The sequence below is a fragment of the Cyphomyrmex costatus genome, unplaced genomic scaffold (assembly GCF_001594065.2).
Source record: "Cyphomyrmex costatus isolate MS0001 unplaced genomic scaffold, Ccosl1.0 scaffold100, whole genome shotgun sequence".
Lineage (NCBI taxonomy): Eukaryota > Metazoa > Arthropoda > Insecta > Hymenoptera > Formicidae > Cyphomyrmex > Cyphomyrmex costatus.
The window spans coordinates 814746-835650 of record NW_017274955.1 but is presented as its reverse complement, the minus strand read 5'-3'; the positions used below and the strand labels follow the sequence as shown (position 1 = coordinate 835650).

The 20905-nt window shown below is 32.2% G+C and overlaps 3 protein-coding genes across 4 annotated transcripts; 1 reads left to right on the top strand and 2 right to left on the bottom strand.

Annotated features, from left to right (window-relative positions):
• Positions 1-2864: 2864 nt before the first annotated feature.
• On the top strand, positions 2865-4294 carry hoka (membrane protein hoka). The gene is made up of 3 exons (XM_018537810.1): positions 2865-3131; positions 3474-3557; positions 3629-4294. The coding sequence occupies exons 1-3, from the start codon at positions 3089-3091 to the stop codon at positions 3790-3792; spliced, it is 291 nt and encodes a 96-aa protein (XP_018393312.1). The 5' UTR covers positions 2865-3088; the 3' UTR covers positions 3793-4294.
• A 24-nt stretch (positions 4295-4318) lies between these two features.
• Positions 4319-11049, bottom strand: U2af50 (U2 small nuclear riboprotein auxiliary factor 50). Of its 2 annotated transcripts, none has more exons than XM_018537790.1 (8): positions 10924-11049; positions 10280-10509; positions 9549-9809; positions 9240-9390; positions 9063-9118; positions 5526-5807; positions 4589-4753; positions 4319-4517 (listed from the first exon to the last, which is right to left on the bottom strand). In XM_018537790.1, exons 1-8 carry the CDS (start codon positions 10943-10945, stop codon positions 4386-4388), a joined length of 1299 nt encoding a protein of 432 aa, XP_018393292.1. In that variant the 5' UTR covers positions 10946-11049; the 3' UTR covers positions 4319-4385. The 2 variants fall into 2 exon arrangements, with proteins under 2 accessions (XP_018393292.1, XP_018393299.1); XM_018537797.1 differs by having other exon boundaries at positions 9252-9390.
• Positions 11050-14234: 3185 nt separating this feature from the next.
• LOC108783576 (disks large-associated protein 5) lies at positions 14235-20209 on the bottom strand. Its single transcript, XM_018552179.1, has 5 exons — positions 19939-20209; positions 16180-18209; positions 14736-14934; positions 14498-14650; positions 14235-14248 (listed from the first exon to the last, which is right to left on the bottom strand). Exons 1-5 carry the CDS (start codon positions 20129-20131, stop codon positions 14235-14237), a joined length of 2589 nt encoding a protein of 862 aa, XP_018407681.1. The 5' UTR covers positions 20132-20209.
• Between the last annotated feature and the right edge of the window lie 696 nt (positions 20210-20905).

Below are 20905 nucleotides of genomic sequence, written 5' to 3'. Positions count from 1 at the left end.
GAAGCTAAAGATAATAATAATATGAATTAATGAAAAACCATAATAGAATTTTAAAGGGTAATGATAAAACATCAATTTTACGCAGCGCATTTTTACAACTTCACTTTCATTAATGACTATCGCAATCGTAAATACGTCGATTATTTCTGTCGAAGTATAATGTCTTAAAGTTATTACGCCATCCACAAGTATTATAAATATTCTCAAGATCAAAACTATGAAGTGATTTTAATTGCAAGTGTTGTGTGTGTGTGTGTGTGTGTGTAAGGTATAACTTAGGGAAAAAAGTCATATTTAGATGAGATGTCTACGATGGCTATGCCCGGTATTATGAATTTTCTTAGTATAACTTATAAAGGATAAAGATTTAGAAAGAAATACATTATCTTTCTGTTAATCTTCTTTTGACGAGATTTTTCGTATATTCGTCAAAGATAGATTCTCCTTTCATTCCTATTATTTTTCGTATATCGTGAGGAAGGAGTGATCTGAATGTTTTATTTGAGTATACATATAATAAGTTAATAATAATAATTATTATTATTACTTAATATGTTTACTAACAAGGAAATCCACATATAGAAGTGTAGCTTTCTGATTTTGATCTTTGAATATGTTATTTTCTAAATAAAAGTAAGAGACACGTACTTATAAGGGTCCATACAATCACACTTTTATTTATTAGGTGTACAAATTAGTTCGGTCCGTTTTTTGTGTTCAAAAATGCATTTATTTCAAAACAAAATGAATGAACAGATTAATTAAAGTATTGTCCATCGCTGGCTACTACTTTTTCCCATCTCTCAGGCAATTTTCGAATTCCATCCGAAAAATTAACTCTTCTTTGGAGGCGATTATCTTTTGGAAAACGGACCGAACTAATTTGTACTTCAAGAGTTAAGGGATGTTTTAAAAAAAAATCTTTCTTTTTTCAAAGCAAATATAATCAAAACATATAAGAAATAGAAAAAATGTAGAAAAAATTTATTTTTTTTTTATAAATAAAAATTTTTAATTTAAATAATCTTTTTAAATTCCTTAAAAGTATAATCGGTCCCTTATAAAAAAAAATACATGTTCCTTATTTTTGTCTAAACAATATATTCAGAGATTATCAAAGTCAGAGGGACATTTCTATAGGTTTTTTTGTAAGATGCGTCGTAGATGTGTGCGTGCGCGCGTGGATGGTATGTGCGGGCGCGCGCGCACACATACATATATATACACAGTATTTATTTATTTTATTTAGTGATTGTGCGTAATGCGGATATCTTAAGCGAGGGAGTTGTCTCCTGCAGAATTATATTTTTTTTCCTATGGTAAACATATAAAGAGATAGCAAGATAAAAAAATAGAAAATAAATTTCCAGATGAATCAGTTTAGAAGTGCAATACGGTGGAGAAATGTTCAAATATTCGTCAGAAAATTTTACAATCTTTGAAACGCAGAAGGAACATGTACTCGCTATTGTTCAGTTGATTATAAAATTTTTCAAACCGTCGACGTTTCCTACATGTCTTCGCTTAATAGTGAAACACAAAAAGGAACTTCGAGAAGCTTATGGTGCTGACGAATAAATTAGAAAAGACACAAAGAAAAAGATGTTTTTGATCCTTGTTACGATTGTAAATGAGTAAATACTATAGGGACGGAGAAAAGACGCATTTTGCGAGATTGTCAAATTGTGAAATGGAATTTAGAATGCTTTGTATTCGTGCCAGCTATATTTATATCGAGATTACAGTAATTAATATTCATAGGAGAGCGGCATTTGAAGTTTTAACGTCACTCTACTTTGAAAAAATAAAAAAGGAGAAAAATTTGCAAGCAGTCGCTTGAATGTGTGATTTACTACAATCACATGCTACTTCTCAAGTGTAAAGCAAAAAAATGTATTTTAGTCTAACACGAAATGTATGGCGGGTTTTTATTTAGCTTTTTATTTAAAGCGTTTTCTTTTGGCTACACTATTGCCCACCAGTGCAACACTCAGACAGTGTAGTGTGTTTCCTTGGCTAGTGGTAGGCGAACTCATTCAGTGTAACACACATTTCCGTGGCTATAGTGCAAATTTATATATGCACGAAGTTTTGCTACACGATCTCAAAGGAACGGTGTAGAGCCAGTGTAACATTTAAAATGGAAGTCCCAGCAGCAGAATTAAATACGATAGCATGAAGTAATGTACGCCATGGTGTATGTATATCTAGTGTAGTGTAGCACTGATGCAACACTTACACGCTAGTGTAGTACGAGGTTACACTCAGTGTATCCCAAGAGAAAACGCTATAAAGTAGTTTGAAATTGAATTTTTCTCGCCCCTTCTCCATCGTCTTTCATTAATTGTCAATATTGTTATTTGTCATAAGCTTCCACATATGTTAACTTATTCAATATTATTTTCCTTATCGACACATTGTACATGTCGTCTTACATCTGTAAAATTCAATTTGGAGGCATACACGCATATATAGAGGCTCGCTCGAATGTAATTGCAATAATTCTGTAATGATTTGTTATAAATGTAATTCAGTTTTTTAATTTGGATCAAAATAAAAAAGGATCATAAAAGGATGAAAACGGACTTTCAAATATTCTATTCTTAACCAGATGTCAACATTGTATCCTTGAAAATCCTTAATCCCTAATTTTTATTTCGATGTATATACAATAATTCAAGTACCATGAAAGAATATAATTGATTGACATTTATTTTGTACAGTCTCAATTTAAAATCTTAAGGATTATAACAGATCATTGGAAAGTTTTTGTTTTTCAAGAAAAAATATTGATTAATATAAAGATTGAAAGAAAGTTTTGTGCAATAATTAATGTAATGGATTGCAACAGATTGACAGTTCTCAATCAGTGTTCTAAATTTGTACGATAGTCAGTTGTGGAAACGGGAATATTTGTACAAATGAAAGTATATCTTACTATCTTAAAACAGATAAGCTGTACACTCACTTATCTCTTATCAAAGGTGTGATTCAGTATGCGCGTTGCGTAGACATTATATAGTTCACTGCGACAGTGTAATTCGACCCGTTCTTTTATTTTTCATTTATTGACCTTTTTCGGAAGAAAATGTGTTCGAAAAAATTTGTGTGTTACTTATCTATAGCTTTACGTAAGTAACATTTAATTTTATTATGCCAAGTGTAGACAAAATCGTCTATAATCAACTGTAGAAATAAAAACGATCCATTTTCATGCTATTTACATGAAATAAAAACCGTTGCTGATTGCTCAAAAATAATTACCGAGTTTTATTAAGATAAATAATCATCTCTAATACTGATCATTCTAAATGAGAATTTAATAATTTTTCCAAACTAATAATGTCGTAATTATTATTTTTATAATTATTTTTATCAATAAATCTTAACATTATACGATATAGCACGCAAAAAATCGTAAATTCCATATATAAATAAATTAATTTTTCTTTCACTTTCTAAACACTGAACAGTTCTAATGGGAATATTCTTGGAGGAAGTCGAGGCGAGGCGCAAAATTTTGAGAGGTCGAAAAACAATAACTAGACGTTATTACAGTAAGTGGGATGAGAAGAATGTAACGCGTTATCGAAATCGCAAGTCTGAATGTTTGTTAAATCCTTTTTAGGAGGTACGGCTATACCGGCCTGGGCCATAATACTTCTAACAGGTATCGGCATGCTATTACTTGGCGGTGGACTTTACGCATTATTGCAGAAATTCGTGGTGAACGCCGCGGACACCGGAGAAAGTAATCATTCTTACACACCTGCGTTACAACTCGAGAGTTGAATCAATTTCTCATAAAAAATCTCTAATAACATATCGCTATACTGAATATCGTAAATTATATGTAGAATTTTGAAGAAAACTTTTTGCAGAAACACAACGACATAATTGTGATCTTACTTTATTAATCTTGCAGTCTTATTCTGTCTACTATCCTGCTTTTACAGGAAATCTACTTATTTTCTTAATCTCCTAACAGGTAATATCAAATTATCATTTACTATTGTTCATTTTATATTAACGACCAAATGTATTTATTATTATTACATATGTTCATATTCGTGTCCTTGAAGCGCAGAAAAACGTGATCATAGGATTGTGTATTGGAATTTTTGCTGATGTTGCGATATACTTAAAATTCTAATCGCTTGCCGCTCAACGCGAAAAATTATCATTATCATCGATTATTCATTGGTAATTGTATAATTCTCTCGAAATACGGTTAGATTATTCAAATATACCATGTATACAATGCATTATATATATATAATGCATTATATATATATAATGCATTATATATACACACACATATACATATATAATGTATTATATACATACATATATATATATATAGTATGAAAAGAGAATTCTACAGTTTAGAATTCTCTACGGTGATACTTGTCGGGATCAAAATATGATGTAACTACGACGCGATTATTAAACTTTCGACCCGTGAGAGTCTGTTGCGCCTTTTGACAATCAATCACGCTATTAAATTCTACGAATACCTGTAACAGAATAAAAAGTGGTAAATAATAAATAAATTATAGTAGAAGCATTATACCGATATTAAGTGTACCTTGCCGCAGCCAGGAACGTCAACACCTTCAATGGGTCTAGGAATCTCTACAGATCGAACAACTCCATACTTATTACACTCTTCTTTAATGTCTTCGAGAATGTCCTCATACTCTTCTTCTTCCATTAGCTCTTCTGGTGTGACCATATTGAGCAAACAAAGCACCTGAAAAGTATTGTACAATTATAAATCTGATTGCAAAATTGTTAAGAGGATCCTAAAGTCGTCTATATTACCAACTAAACCATATAATTTTTGTATCGTAAATACTTTTTTGGCATTGACAGATTCGAAAATCCTTTAACAGAATTAAAGTATATGCATTAATATGTGCCTATGAGGTAGAATCTATGCTGAAAACGATAAAAAATTTCAAAATTTAATTTTTTATCATTTTTTAGTTCAATATGGCGCTCCAGAGCTCACATCGTTGCACGTTGTAACAACATTTGTTTCATATAAAAGCTACGCAATCTGTACTTGAGAAATAGTAGTCCACAAGCACATAGTTTGTGTGAAGAAACAGCGTCGAGTGTTTAGAATTAGACCGGGTTCACACCTTGACGGAAAAGCGGAAAAGCAGTAATCAATTAGAAATCGCGCTGATAGTCGACGCTGATAGTTGACTGTTAGTTCTATACTATTTGCTACCAACGCGAGTTCTAATTAGCTACTGCTTTTGCGCTTTCCGCTTTTCTGTCAAAGTGTCAACCCGTCCTTAGACATTTTAACGCGATGAATTTATGATACGAAAATTGACAGGTAATACGACTGCATGCATCATTGCTGCATGAGATATTAATGTAGTAGTATGTAAAAGATATGTCGATGTGTTGTAAAACAGCATCTAGCGATTTTGTTAAAGTTCGACCTTTACTTTAGGATCCCTTTAATTTGCATAATTTACGAGAAGAATTTCATTCGATTTAGCTCTTACTTCAGTCGCAGGTCCGCTCGTACCAACCATTGACAAACCAGGCACTTGTATTTGTACTGGAGCTTGCGCGCCTATCATAGGATTTTTAGCACCAACGCTGGCGCGTTGCACAATTAATTTCTTGTCGCCTAGTTGCATTCCATTCAATCCGGCGATTGCCTGGTCAGTCATCGAAACGTCTACATATTCACAGAACGCGTATCCTTTGGAGAGACCAGTCGCGGAATCCTTTACTAGATTGAACGCCCTCAGTTGTCCAAAGCTCATCAATAGTTCTTTTACCTGTATTATCATGAAAAATATTATTCCCTCTCATTCACGTAAGAAATTTTTTAAATTTATAAAATGTAGACAATGCAACTGTGATAAATATTAATTAATCGCAAAAATTTTTAAGTTAGGTAAAGACTATTAGATGTAAAAGTCATAGACATTTAAAATATGTTTTACATGTAATTAGGTATAATCAAAATTTTGCATTTATAAAATTAAATAAGACTAATTATCTTTGTTATAATAAGTCATATCATCAAAATAAAAGGCTTTAAAAAAAATATTTTTACAACAGAGCTCTTTTTAAAGAAAAAGGAGAAAAGATATTGCATCGATTAATAATGTAATTGGATTTCTTCAATCAAGTATCTACAGAAAAATATGAGAAAAACGTTGCATAGTCTAAATATGAAAAAAAAAGAAAACGGAACATGAATGCATAGATATGCTTGCGTATTTTAATCACTTTTTTCCTCGGTGGTAACTCCTTACACACCGTCCTTACGTCCGACGAAACAATTTCCACTTAATTGCGCTTCGACGTCTTTCCTTACATTCGTTCATTATTTCAAACATCGACCTCTGTGTCTTTAATATTTTTAAATTAGAACATATGTATTAAATTTACTTACATCTCCGAAAGGGCTCAGAAACTGAAAACTCAAAACTTTAGATAACAGCATGTTGCTCTTGTTAAAGAATTTTTTTTTGCGAACTTGATTTTGATAATTAACTACTAATTACTCGGCACGAGTTAGTAGATTAAGCAACATGCTTTTATTGATGTAAAACTATTGAATCAGAGAACGCACCGGCACAGGAGAACCGAGAACACATCGAGGAAGGGGGCTACAAAATTGTCGCATAAACCCAATGTACGAAGGCATGAGAATGGTATAAGTACTTGCCTCGAGGGACTGGACTTAGCCTCTCTCCAGGCAGTGTGGTATTTTGTCATGTTCGGTAGTAGTAGTAGTGGTAGAAGTAGTGGTAGAAGTAGTGGTAGTGGTAAGCAAATGCTTTTGATCGGCACGACCCTAAGCTAAGAAATGGGGAGAAAGGGTACTGGTATCAGTCCATAGTTTACTACATAATAACGAGACGTTCATATTCTTTTTTTTTCACTCTCTTACGAATTTAAACATAGTCCATTTATAAGAATACCGTTACATTTAACTTCTTAATATCCAATGAAATTGCCATTTTTTTTTTTATTAAAATGTTTTCTGTTTTTTCTTTGCATTATTATTTTTTTTTAAATTCTCAATGCATCGATATATTCGAAGATCATTCGTTCGCGGTAACCTGTAAACGTAACGAGGCACAAGACGAGACGTGCAGTAAAGCCTGAAAAGCCTGTAAAAAGAATAGCTGCAAAAAGGAAAAGGTATTCCTGAAAAGAATATATACCGGAGAACTTGGAGCTGTTACCAGATGCACATAAAATTATGTGTTGACCCTGTAATCCCAAAAAAAGAAACAGAAGGAAAAAAAACTGCTACATGTAAAAACGTTGATCTTATACTTTTCTTGTAGACCTAAAAAAGATCTTTTTTGCAATATATATATCATTGCTGCACAAAAGTGGACGACTCTGTAAAAGCATTTTAAATTGAAAATAGAAATCATAAACAGCTTTTATTAATTATGTAACATAAGAGACTACCTTCCAATGATCTTGATCTTAACATATGTTGTCAAGGTCATGATCCCGGGTGGCCTTGAAAAAATTTTAGCCGTCACTTGTTATTCGTTAAAAAGTTGTTAAAAAGTTATTAAAAAGTTAAAAAAGTTTATCAATAAAATCTAACTTTTGGACAGGACTGCGCTCCGATGAAATAAATTCCTTGCTTTAACAGCGCAAATATTTTTTTATATAATTTTTGTGTCTTTATAGCAGAGAATTTATTTGAATTTTTACATTTATATATGGAATCTTACATTATACATCTTCTTACTACTTACATTATACATCTTAAATTACACATAATAAAATATTTTCTGCTTTATAAACACAAATTCTTTGCTTTAAAACCATATTTTTTTCCTTTAAAACAGAAATTCTATGCGCTTTAAAAAATACAAATTCTCTGCTATAAAGACATAAAAATTATATAAGAAAATATTTTGCGCTGTTAAAGCAAGAAATTTGTTTCATCAGAGCGCAGTCGTGTCCAAAAGTTAGATTTATTGATGAACTTTTTTATTAATAACTTTAACGGATAACGAGCGACTGGTAAAATTTGTTCAAGGTCACTCAGGGCTGTGACCTTGACAACATATGTCAATGAAGAGTAGTTTCTTATACTGCATATTTATCCAGCTTTTTTCAAGAAGTCACACGTGTGTATCTCTATTTTGTTTATTTTTCTGCATCAGATTAAAACGCGAATGATCATCTATTTTCTTCGCTCGATTTATTTCCGAATACAATCAAAACAAATTTTTTCCCCTCACCCCCTTCCCCCTGTTGATTTTCCTAAAAAAAAAAGATTGCCTAGATTTGAGAGACTCGTATCTCCTTGTGATGGACTGGGTCCGCGATGTGCCTAGAAAGGCTGCAAGAGAGAGAGAGAGAGAGAGAGAGAGAGAGAGAGAGACAGAGAGAGGGGGGGAGGTGGAGCGAGAGGGAGAGGTAGAGAAGGGAGGAGAGAGAGAAAAAAAAAAGAGAGAGAGAACCGTTGATGCGACTGCATGCCCCCACCTAAATGCTGTAAACGCCACTAATGCTCCCTGAACTAGATATGCCAAATTGGAAAGACGAGATGCAAGGAATGATAGGAAGTTCCACAGGTACAACGAGAAGCGGATTATCCGAAGATAGACACAAAAAGAACACGGAGTCACATGATCCGAGTAAACACACCTCTATCTAACGAAGAACCTAATCAACGCCGAAATCTTGGTGGAAACGCATACATACCTCTGTTGAACTTGAGTAAGATGGAGGTTCTCGATCGTTTGTGTTTATGTGAGTGCACTCACTGCTAAATAGCTAAATACCTATATTATAATGTAATCCTTTGAGTAACTTATAACGCAACGGGATTAATATACACTTCCTACTAATCCCGCCGTTATGATATCGCGATGCAATTTTTCGTCGATCATTGAAGCCGATTCTCACAATTGATAAATAAATTTGTGCCAGCCACAGCAATGCAACTCAACAGATTAATGCAACTGATCGGAATAGGCATCAATGAAGAACTGCATCCAAAGGTGTGCAATAAATAAAATTACTTTACGGATTAGCCGACATACCTGTTCCTCGTTCAAATAATTTGGTAAACCACCAATGAAGATTTTATGTGGAGAATCTGAAAGAGAGATAACGCACGATTAAAATAAATACAAAATTATTGTCAGATGTGGTGGAAGTCAAGCCAATAAGCTTTGATAATGATTACAAACATAAGAAAATGTATGTTTAAAACATACCAGGAACCGTACCTGGCACGTTCATGCTTGGATTATCGGTCATTCCCGGCATTGGTTGATAATCGTGTGGCCTTCTTATCTTCAGACTCTGTCCTTTGAAATTTATGCCATCGAATGCCATAGCCTGTGTAGTTTCATCTATTGATCGGAACTATATTAAAAAAGAAAACATAAAAAATGTTACCAGTACTTAAATTACTTAAGTAACAACTAATTAAAATTCGTATATGTGTATGTGCACACCATATTTTTAATAGCAAATAAAAAGTGATATAAATATGTATCTGATATGTATGTGATAAACTATACCTCCAAGAATGCGAAATTTTTGTCTAAATTAATTTGACACGCCAATACTGGATTTCCAGCGGCTTGTGCAAGTCCAGAGAGATGCATCTGTTGATTGAAAAACTCCATCATTTCTTCCTCAGTGACACCAAATGGAATGTTCCCTACGTAAAGTCTTCTTGCTTGGCGAGTTATAGTGCTACCAACTACAGGCACAGCTGCCTGTGGTGTATCTGCTACAATATTTGCAGGTATTTGTCCAGCTGCTTGCATAGCCTTATACTGCATAGATAAAACATATATCAACATATACATATAGAACATTATGTACATATAGATACACAATAGCATTTATCTATAGGCTGAAAAAAAGTGACTTATTGTTAGAACATTCTTAAAAAATGGAAGTTACATAATTTTATACAAGCATATCTGTGGTAGGATTCTGTAATGTTGAAACAATAGATTGCGGCTATTGCATTAACAATATATTTTTGGTCCATGAGGCTGTCATCTTACTAATAAGATACGATTAATAACATGATTAACATACTTATTATTAATAATATATTATTAATATCTTGTTGATATATTTGTGAATCCAGTCGAAAGCATAAAGTTATATTTATTGAGATGTAAGATGCTCAAAAATCATAAGCCCTGGATACAAATTTTATAAACTTGATCAGTACTACAAATATATGTCTGAAGTAATTTGAAAAGAGTCTAAGGTATAACATAAGTAATCTTGCCTGCAAAGGAGTGATGTGTTCAAAGCCAGGTGGTGGTACATCCCAATACAAAGATGGCTTTCTTCTTCTAGAACTACGACTCTTCTTCGGTGAACTACTTCTCTTTCTGTCTCTGCGATCTTTAGAGCGAGAACGAGAACGCTTTCTGCGATCCCGACTGCGTGATCGATGTCGCCTATCGCGATCTCTATCCCGATCTCTGTCCTTATCCCGATCTTGTCTATCACGATCTATATATAAAAATTTAACTCGATTAAATTATATAATAGTAATTTATCCACAAATGATTATATATTTCTATATCATTATACCTAAACGATATCGAATATAAACACAATGTTTACATATTAAATAAAATTAATAAACAATACATTTTTTATATACAGGTACAAAGAAACACTTGTCTAAATACAAATATTTCAAACTGCATAAACTGTTGTGTTTGTTGTAATATAAACACAATAAAAGAATATGAATTTCAACATCTAAATAACGAAGTGGCTCGAAAATCAATTATTTAAACTGTTTATTAATTCGCGTCCGGCCATTACGTACGTATCGCAGATCATTTGGCTAGTTAATAACGCGGGAACATCGCGAAAATGGTTTGACAGTGAAACGTATCAACTAGTTGAATTGCTCACCTCCGTTAAAATCTTCACCCATCCTTGATGCACTACTTCACCTGAGGAAAGGAAACGCACGAAACCGAAATTTAACAAATTTCAGGAACATTAACTACTTGACAAACCTCCTTTTCCAAAATGGCGTATGAGACTACGAGCAAGCATGAAGTATAAAGGAGACCAACTCTGTGGACCAAACGCAATAGGTCAGTCATGATTCATGAAAAAGATGGGCTCAAAACATGGTGTCAGAAAAGCGCTGTATAAGCTGCGTTCGGCAATGCAAATCTGAGGCGTCGGAGTGCTCTTTTTCTATAGTGCACGTGACATATGCTATAATATAAGAGCACTCCGACCCTCAGTGTTGTGTTGACGCTCATTGGTTATTGCAACAAATTGGCGATGCAAAGATCTCTCTATTTAATATCTGTTCCTAATATTTCTCCTATTGTGCGCAGACCCTTAGCCCGGATCCTCATACGGGCAACAGCGCTTTGACACCAAACGCTGATTGATGAAAAACCGGTGGCGAGGGTAAAATTTACCCCCATAACCCGTTTTTCACCAATCAGCGTCCGGTGTCAAAGCGCTGTTGTCTAAGCCCGGATCCTCATACGGACAATAGCGCTTTGACATCGGACGCTGATTGGTGAAAAACGAGTTATGGAGATTAGACCCCGCATTAGGAAGGAGTATCAACTCGTTAGCTTTTTCTTTCTAAAAACGATCCTCAATTTGTTTTCACCGTTATGTAGGATTCAAGCGGGGAGCACAGACTTTTGCATAACGCATAGAGCATGTGCATAAGAAATTTCATTGGTCCATTTTCTTATGCATGAGTCAATGGACCAATCAAATTCTTTATGTATATGGTTTATGCGTTATGCAAAAGTCTGTGCTCCCCGCTTTATACGTGCTATAATGGAAAATAATAAAGTAAAATCAAAAAGAAATACTACATAATGTTTTGTGGCACAATACCATAATTATAAACAGAAGGGGATCAGTTTTCATCACTTAAAAAAAAAAAAATTATTTTAAAATAAATAAAAAATAATTTTTTTTTTTTAAGTGATGAAAACTGATCCCCTTCTGTTTATAATTATGGTATTGTGTCACAAAACATTATGTAGTATTTCTTTTTGATTTTACTTTATTATTTTCCATTATAGCACGTATAAGGTCTGACTAGCGGAGCTTCTACCGGCCGCCACTAGGAGCGCGCAGAGAGATCTTTGCATCGCCAATTTGTGACCTGGGACGCCTACGATACGACCAATGTAGACGTCGCAGGTCACAAATTTGTTGCAACAGCCAATCCGATGTGTCAATTAGAAGTCCCACGACACTTACGATGCTACAATACGACCAATGTAGAATGGGCTTTAGATTTTTCTGATTGATTGCGAGTCGTCGTACGACGCACATCGGATACAGTGTGAAGCGGGGAGCACAGACTTTTGCATAACGCATAAACCATATACATAAAGAATTTGATTGGTCCATTGACTCATGCATAAGAAAATGGACCAATGAAATTTCTTATGCACATGCTCTATGCGTTATGCAAAAGTCTGTGCTCCCCGCTTGAATCCTACATAACGGTGAAAACAAATTGAGGATCGTTTTTAGAAAGAAAAAGCTAACGAGTTGATACTCCTTCCTAATGCGGGGTCTACAATAGAAGTCGTAATGGTCGTAGGGTCTTAAGTCATAGAAAATTGATCAATCATAATCGAGTATTCTTTTCGTATTTGAATGTGATTGGTTAATTTCCTATGACTTAAGATCCTACGACCGCTACGACTTCTATTGTAGACTCCGCATAAATACTCCGTGAATAAGTGTCTGCGCACAATGAAGGAACAGATATTAGATATTAAAATATTAATCTATCAGATACCAGTTACACCGAATACGATTCTGATAGATTAATATTTTAATATCTAATATCAGTTTTTCCATTGTGCGCAGCTTAAGCCCATGGCACATAAAAGAACTTTTTTAAAACAATATCATAATCAAAAACTTATTAATTTATTAATGTTATTATTTCGTAATCGTTCAAGTATTAATAAATTCTATTCTAAAATTTGCGTAAAAGCATGGCTCTCATTGGCTATCGCTCGCCGCTTCACCGCTGCGCCGCTCTGGTTAGTAGGCTCCTTAAGCCCATGGCACATAGAAAAACGTAAGGCCGTAAACGTAATCAGTAAGCAAATTGACCAATCACAGTCGAGAACACAAGCGGCGGCCGCTTACGTTCTCAATTGTGATTGGTCATTTCGCTTACTGATTACGTTTACGGCCTTACGTTTTTCTATGTGCCATGGGCTTAAAGGAGCCTACAAACCAGAGCGGCGCAGCGGTGAAGCAGCGAGCGATAGCCAATGAGAGCCATGCTTTTACGCAAATTTTAGAATAGAATTTATTAATACTTGAACGATTACGAAATAATAACATTAATAAATTAATAAGTTTTTGATTATGATATTGTTTTAAAAAAATTTTATAATGACCGCAGTTTAACAATTAAAAATAAATGTGATTTAATTATTGTCAATTTGATTATTGTCAATATTTCACTTCGTTTTGCAATATTTCATTCAACATAGGTTTAATTTTAAATAATTTACTATAGTACAGTTGTATACACAGTTTTATAGAATATATTTTTATTTACAGTCCATTTTTTTTCTTTATTCCATAACTATTGTTTATGAAATTTTACAATCGTTTGTGAATTATTATCAATAATCGAAAACATTACAACCAATTCTATATTAAACATCTTAAATTCACATTATGCAAACAAAATAAAGAAAATATTCTATAATATAATTATTACATGTATATATTGCATCTTAGATGTTATTATATATAAAACGGTTTCATTACATGGTAGAGTCAATTTATATAAATCCAACAAATAAATATTATAATATATGAAAATATTACAAATTTTTTGAAAGAGATCTAGTAATTCTGCGACGACCTGAAACAAACGAGTTTCGATTATTTTTTTTATATATATATATTCATATATACATATATATGTATGTACATATACATAGAGTTCTAAGATTTACAAGAGTAGCGCAAACTACTTGCCATTTTTTACCCGTACAGCACAGTGCGAAATATGAACGAGATATTGGGTCTGTTTTTTGTTCCTGCACTGTCTAAAATCTGCATACGGTGCAATACGTTAAAATAAAACAAACGTATATTTGTTTCACTTCAACTTATTGCACCGCGTGTACTAGTTCAGACAGTGTAGGAACAAAAAATAGACCCATTGACTACTTTCACTGTATGTAAAGATCGAATTAGGCTGCTTTCACTGTATGACAAAATTGACTGTATATCGAGTGTACAACTTGTTTTAACTGACTGTTTAATATTAAATAATATAGAAACACTAAATTCAAATAGTATGGCACATTAGTATGGTACTTTTTATTTATTAATATTGCACAATATATAAATGTCAAATAGAGATTTATATAATGGCTACAGACTATGTCACTGTATATTATATTGCTACTGTATATATAAGTATTGCGTTTTTTTATACATTATCAAAACTTACCATCTTTTTTATCAGGCGTATTCCATGATATAAGATCTTCACTAAATATATCGATCGATTTGTTCCGATTCTGTCTTGCGGGAGTTTTGCTACGTTTTGAATATGGTGTCATAGGTAGTATTGGTTTATTTTCGGTACATACCACACAATTTTCTATATAACAAAATACGATTATATGTACACCTATATTAAACACATATATATCAAGCCGTGTACCTATAATATATATAAGTTTTACCATCGAACGTAACATTTCGAAGTGATCTTCTCTTAATAGTATTGTCTGTCAATATTACATTTTCCATCTGTATTGTATCGTTTTTATTTGATGTCATATGTTCATTTTCGTTTCTTGGTAATAATTTTAATGAACTTTTCTTACTTAATTTCACAGGGCTCTCATTTTCATCCTTATTATTTGTCTTTTTCGGAATCATCTAAAAAAATTTTTTTTAAATTAATTTCTCAATTAATTTATATTTATTTAATTAATATATACAGGTCCCAATAACTATTACCACCTGAAATATCTTCTAATCCATAAAGTGTAGAGAAAAATTTATGTAACCAAAATTACACGATGTAAAGGAAGCTATCATATAATAATTTTTGTTTAGGGGCAGGCGCTTCGGAAATTTTAAGGTCAACTTCGTTTTTATAAATGGAATTATATCAATTTTTTTACATAATATGATTCCTCTAATTATTCTGCATAAAAAAGTATTATAAACATGATATCAAAAAACCAATAGTTTTCGAGATATTTTACACTTTATTTTGATACATATTGACATAAAATGTTAAATAACTCGTAAACTGTTGACTTTTTGATTATTGTACCTTAATACTTTTATGAATAGAATAATAAGATAAATCAAATAATATAAAGAAAACACATAGTTGCTTTAAAAAATATATGTATGCAAAATGGATAATTTTTTAAATACGCAACTATGTGTTTTCTTGATCTGGGAGAAGTATATTAAGTTTAATTTGGAAATTTATTTGAGCGGATATTAATTTAATGTGTTGTACGCTGGTCTAACAATGCGTGGGAAAAATAATTAAGGGGACGTTATTTTTAAATTATTACAGTTGCGTTTTAAGACCGATTGTAGTTCGGCGCGCAATTTGGTATGGGACTTAGAGCGGGTAAGTTAGGGGGGAGAGTGAACATGTATATTACTTAAAAATATTGCGAAGAATATTACTACGTCGACTCGCCATCAGATGTCTATCGATATTCGCAAAATTCTCGCAAGTGCTGAAATACACATATATCGCTTTATATAGAATCTCGATTTAATAACTTATACCGGCGTCTAAGGTAGGCTTCCACTATTTGGAAATTTATTTGATTGGATATTAATTTAATTTAATATATATGTAATATATATATATATAATACATATATAAATAGCATAAAAAAATTGTAAATTGTGGTAAGAGTTCAAAAGAATTCTCGACTATAATTGACTAATTCTTGCAATATGTCTTATGGTTACTATTACGGAAGGTATGTGCGGACCCCCTATAACTATAAATCCCACATGCTTATGGTAATTGAATAATCAACACCACATTAGTAAGAATATGAGAGAAGAATAATATAGGCTAGAGGCCTAAGACGAGAAAAAGAAAAAAACATTACACACACATGCACGCACGCACACACGGCTTACCATTTTACTAGTTCTACTGCTTTTAGGAGTATTATTTGTCAGGATAGTTCTGTTTCTAAGAACTTTCTTTTCTAAGTTAAGATCTTCCATGTTTTTAGAAATTATTTCACCAGTAATAGCCATTTTGTCCTCTCTATCTTCATCAGAATCTTCAATTTCAAAGTCTAATCTTTTTTCAGCATTAATGGGTGACAATTTTAAAGGATTTATTTTATCTAAATCAAAAATGTCTATTTTATTTAATGCAGCAGCTAAATTTAATTTATTCTGCATTTCTTTATAAAGAGGGACTTCATTAAGAATTACTGGATCATCAAAATTGACTTTATGTGCAGACTTTATGCGAGCTTCCTTATTTTCTAATTCTTCTGATTTCTTTAATATGCTTTTGCTCGGCGTTTGATCAGAATTAATATACGATATTGTGTCATCTAATTGTATTTCGGATGTCTTACACATTTGATTTATCTTGATAGTTGCAAATGGACTTTTCATTCTTTTAGTTTTGTCAGAGTACTGTACTTTCTGTACTAAATTTATTTTAGAGCTTTCGCGTTGAACAAGAGTTGATTTTCTCTCGTCAAGATCATGGGATTTAGATCTACTTATGCTATGTCTAGTATTGGTATTTTCACGTGTATCTTGCGGCAAAATAATTTCCTTACTTAATGTTCCTGCTTCCATTTTATTTTTTCTGGCAGCCAGGATTAACGATCGTAATGAACTTGGTTTTGATGATACAGTTTGTTTTTTACTAGGCATTCGTTTTTTAACAGTAGGCTTGACAACTGTAGTATATTCTTCTTCCTGCCATTCTCTGTTTTGACGTTGCTCTAACTTCTCAAATCGCATATCACAATCTTTGACTTCCATATATGTCATATCCCAAAATCCTTGCAAATCTCTGCATGTAACCAGCATTTCTCCTCTACCAGTTTCGCAATCTTGTACTAAGCCACGAAATCTTTCGAATTTTTTATTTATTAATAAATTTGTTTGTCCCACCGCTTGTTGTATTTCATACATAGCGTCCTCTGGAACATCCTTCGTTATTCTTATATTTAACCATTTCTTACAAAGTTCCGTAAGTCTATTCGTTTCTTTATTCACAAGAAGCTTGAAATACTGAGCAGTACGTTTCTCCTCTTCCACGCATATGTTTAAATTTTTCATAACAGTTTCTTTGGTTGGAATTTCATCAGATGGACGACTAATACCTAATCGTTGCTGTCCCTCTTTTCTAGAATTTCTCTTGCCACGACTTCGTGTAAGATATGGCGAAAAGCTAATGAGATCTTCCATATTACAATTCTCTTTCTCAAACAGTGTTGGAGAATTTTTTGGTGGCGTTTTTATATTAGTATTGTTTAATAAAAAATTTTCTTCGTATAAGAAATCTTGTGCATCTGTTTGCTTCCTTGCCTGTTCCTTTAATGACATTCCTGTTGTTTCAATCATATTTAATTCGTCTGAATCTCGAATAATCGAGTCACTTAATTTCCGTGATTTTTGTTTATTTAATGATAATTTTGGATGTGTAGAAGGTTTGAAAATCTCTGTAATATCAGAAGTTTGTGTATGTAATGATGGATATTTCTCTTGTGGCGTTTCTTTCATTGGTACAAGACCAAATAGAGGCATCTTCTGTAAACCAGATGGAGATTTAAAACAATAATTAGCAGGGGCAAATGATTTCTTGGTATAAGAAGTTGAGGTTTTAAAAGAATTTTTTATCCCTGATACTGAAGTTGGATCCTTTACCGTTCGCTGAGCAGCTTTGGCAAGTAATCGTTTTTCTGTAGCTCTTGTAATTCGTTTCTTCAGATTGTTTGAATTTTCTGTTGGTTTGTTTGATGTTTCTGCAGTTGTTACGCCACTCTTAATCATCGAAGAACATAAAGGATGATGAACAATACCAACTTTGAAAACTGGTTTTTTGATTGTAGCTTCTAGATTCTTCTTTCTGTTGCGTTCCTCTCTCCATTTTATTAATTTTTTCATGCGTTCATCAGTAATGGTAGATGCGACCTCTATTAAAATAGAAATTTTTTTGTTTGTAATTGCTTAATTTCATAGCATAAATACATAAAAATTAAGAAAAAAGCAATTTGAATATATGTATTTAAAAAATAAATATATATTTATATATAAATTATAATATATATATGTATATATATATAATAATCTTTATATATTATACATTTCTTTTTATGTATGTATTTTTTATAGTATGTACACATACACGCGTGTGCACGTAAGCACAGGCAAAAGTATTATTGACATATTTTATATTACCATAAATAAATAAAACTACAATAATATTTAGTTCATATAAAAATAAAACAATACATACATGGCATTCTCTTCATAAGGTTTAATAACAGCCTTAATTACATGAAACTAACATACAGTCTCTCATCACAGTCATTCCATTCCTTAGAAAAAAAAGTTGTGATTAGTTAGTTTCGTAACTATGGATGTTATTGAATTCCCTTAAGGATGTGCCATGTAAATGTAATCATTATTTAATTTTGTAAGACATTTTAATTCATCAAATTATTGATTTTTATGCTAAATTTTTCATTTATACATTAATGTCATAAGTATACAATATAATAGATTATTTTATGAATCCATTAATATTATAGAATTCCATTTTAATTACAATTTTTTACTTAATCTTTTAGTTTTTTATTTATATATTTTTAATATCTATGTTTTATTGTCAATAAATATCTGTTTTAAGTCTCTCCTCTTAATTGTGATAAAATACATATTTATTTTTTTTGTGCAAATGGATCTTGGTGAATGAAATATTATACATTGATCATATTTCTTTATATACAATTAATAAATTTTTTTCTAGAACATTTTGTGATCTTTATTTTAAAGTACTGAGTATTGAGTATTTTAAAGTTTTAAGTATTTTAATTAAAATTTTAATTAAAATTGAATTCTATAATATTAATGGATACTCAATACTTTAAAATAAAGATCATAAAATGTTCTAGAAAAAAATATATCAACTGTATATAAAGAAATACGATCAATGTATAATAATGTATTCATCAAGATCCATTTGCACAAAATAAATAAATATATATTTTATCACAATTAAGAGGAGAGACTTAAAATAGGTATTTATTGATCAAGAAGACTATCTTGTTATTGAGAATAAGACATAGATATTAAAAAAATATAAATAAAAAAACTAAAAGGTTAAATAACAATACAAATAACAAATAAAAGATTAGGAGCTAAACTGGATGTTAGTCATTACAATTTTAAACGATAACCAAATAAAACACATGTTTTAATATCTATTAGGTTCATTATCAATATTAAATAACAAAATAATAAAAAAATTACTCAAGATGTAAAAAATTATATTTACATATCTGATAAGTTATAAATACAATATTAATTTAATAACACTTGATTAGATATGTATAATTATAGCTGCACAAAATTTTTTCGTTAACATTAATAATGACCTAAATAAAAATCAAAATATTTGTTACGTAAAAATTTTAAGATAAAGAACAAACATCCAGCTTAGTTCCTCTAGACTTTAATTTTTAATTTTAATATAATTGATGCCCATTTCTACTAATATAGATTAAAAAAGGATAAGGAATAAATTTTACCAATGTAAGATTAACTTGTTCATCTTTGTCTAATTTTCAGAATTAGAGAAAGCTTTGGTGATTTTTAATGATCGTCATGTGTAAGTCACTTTAAACAAAAATTCTTCTTTACCTTTTATGTTTATTTTTCCACGCTGCGGGCTCGTTGGTGTCAAATCATTTCGCAAATTGCGATTTCTGTTAAAAGTCTGTGCTCTGGCCTCCTTGCGAGATTTATTGTAGTTGCAAGTACGGAGATATCTGCTGTGATCCGTGTCACCAAATCCTGAACGCGGAGCTTTATACTGTTCTTTAAAATCCGGCATCTCGTACGATCTCGTAGCAACGATTCAATGCGTTCGTCGAATACACGTTACACGTAACCGTTTATAACCGTTTAGATGTTCCACAGCAGCATAACTGAAAATTACTTTAAATTGATGGCCAGGGCGCTGAACGCAATCAAACTTTAAATTCAACTGGAATAATGGCGTGCAACGGCTCCTATTGGTTCTCGTCAGTCGTTTTGAAATAACAAACGCCAGTCATACCAACAGATGATTATGGATGTGCTCGAGTTGCAGCTACGAATGCTTCAAAGCACTTGACTGACCAATCGGAAAAAAGAATTTTTTTAACTGGCCAATCAAAAAATGCTTCAAAGCATTTGTAGCGGCAACTCGACTGCACCCTATCCTACGATTGAGGGTGCGATTACATGGAACGCGGTACGCGGTACGCGGTTCTCGGTTCTCTAGCTGTCTAGTTAGTTAACCGCGTACCGCGTACCGCCTATTTCTTTTCCCTGATATTACATGGAGCGCGGTTTGCGGCACGGGCTAGTGACAAACTCACATTACTATACGTTGCTATGCACTTTTTAATGGAATTAATTAATTTAAACGCAATTATTAAGTAAATCTGTTAAAAAAATAAGAGTATCGATAAAGTGTATATAAAGATAAGTTAATATATTTAAAAAAATTCATACTAATGTGAGTTTGTCACTAGCCCGTGCCGCAAACCGCGCTCCATGTAATATCAGGGAAAAGAAATAGGCGGTACGCGGTACGCGGTTAACTAACTAGGCAGCTAGAGAA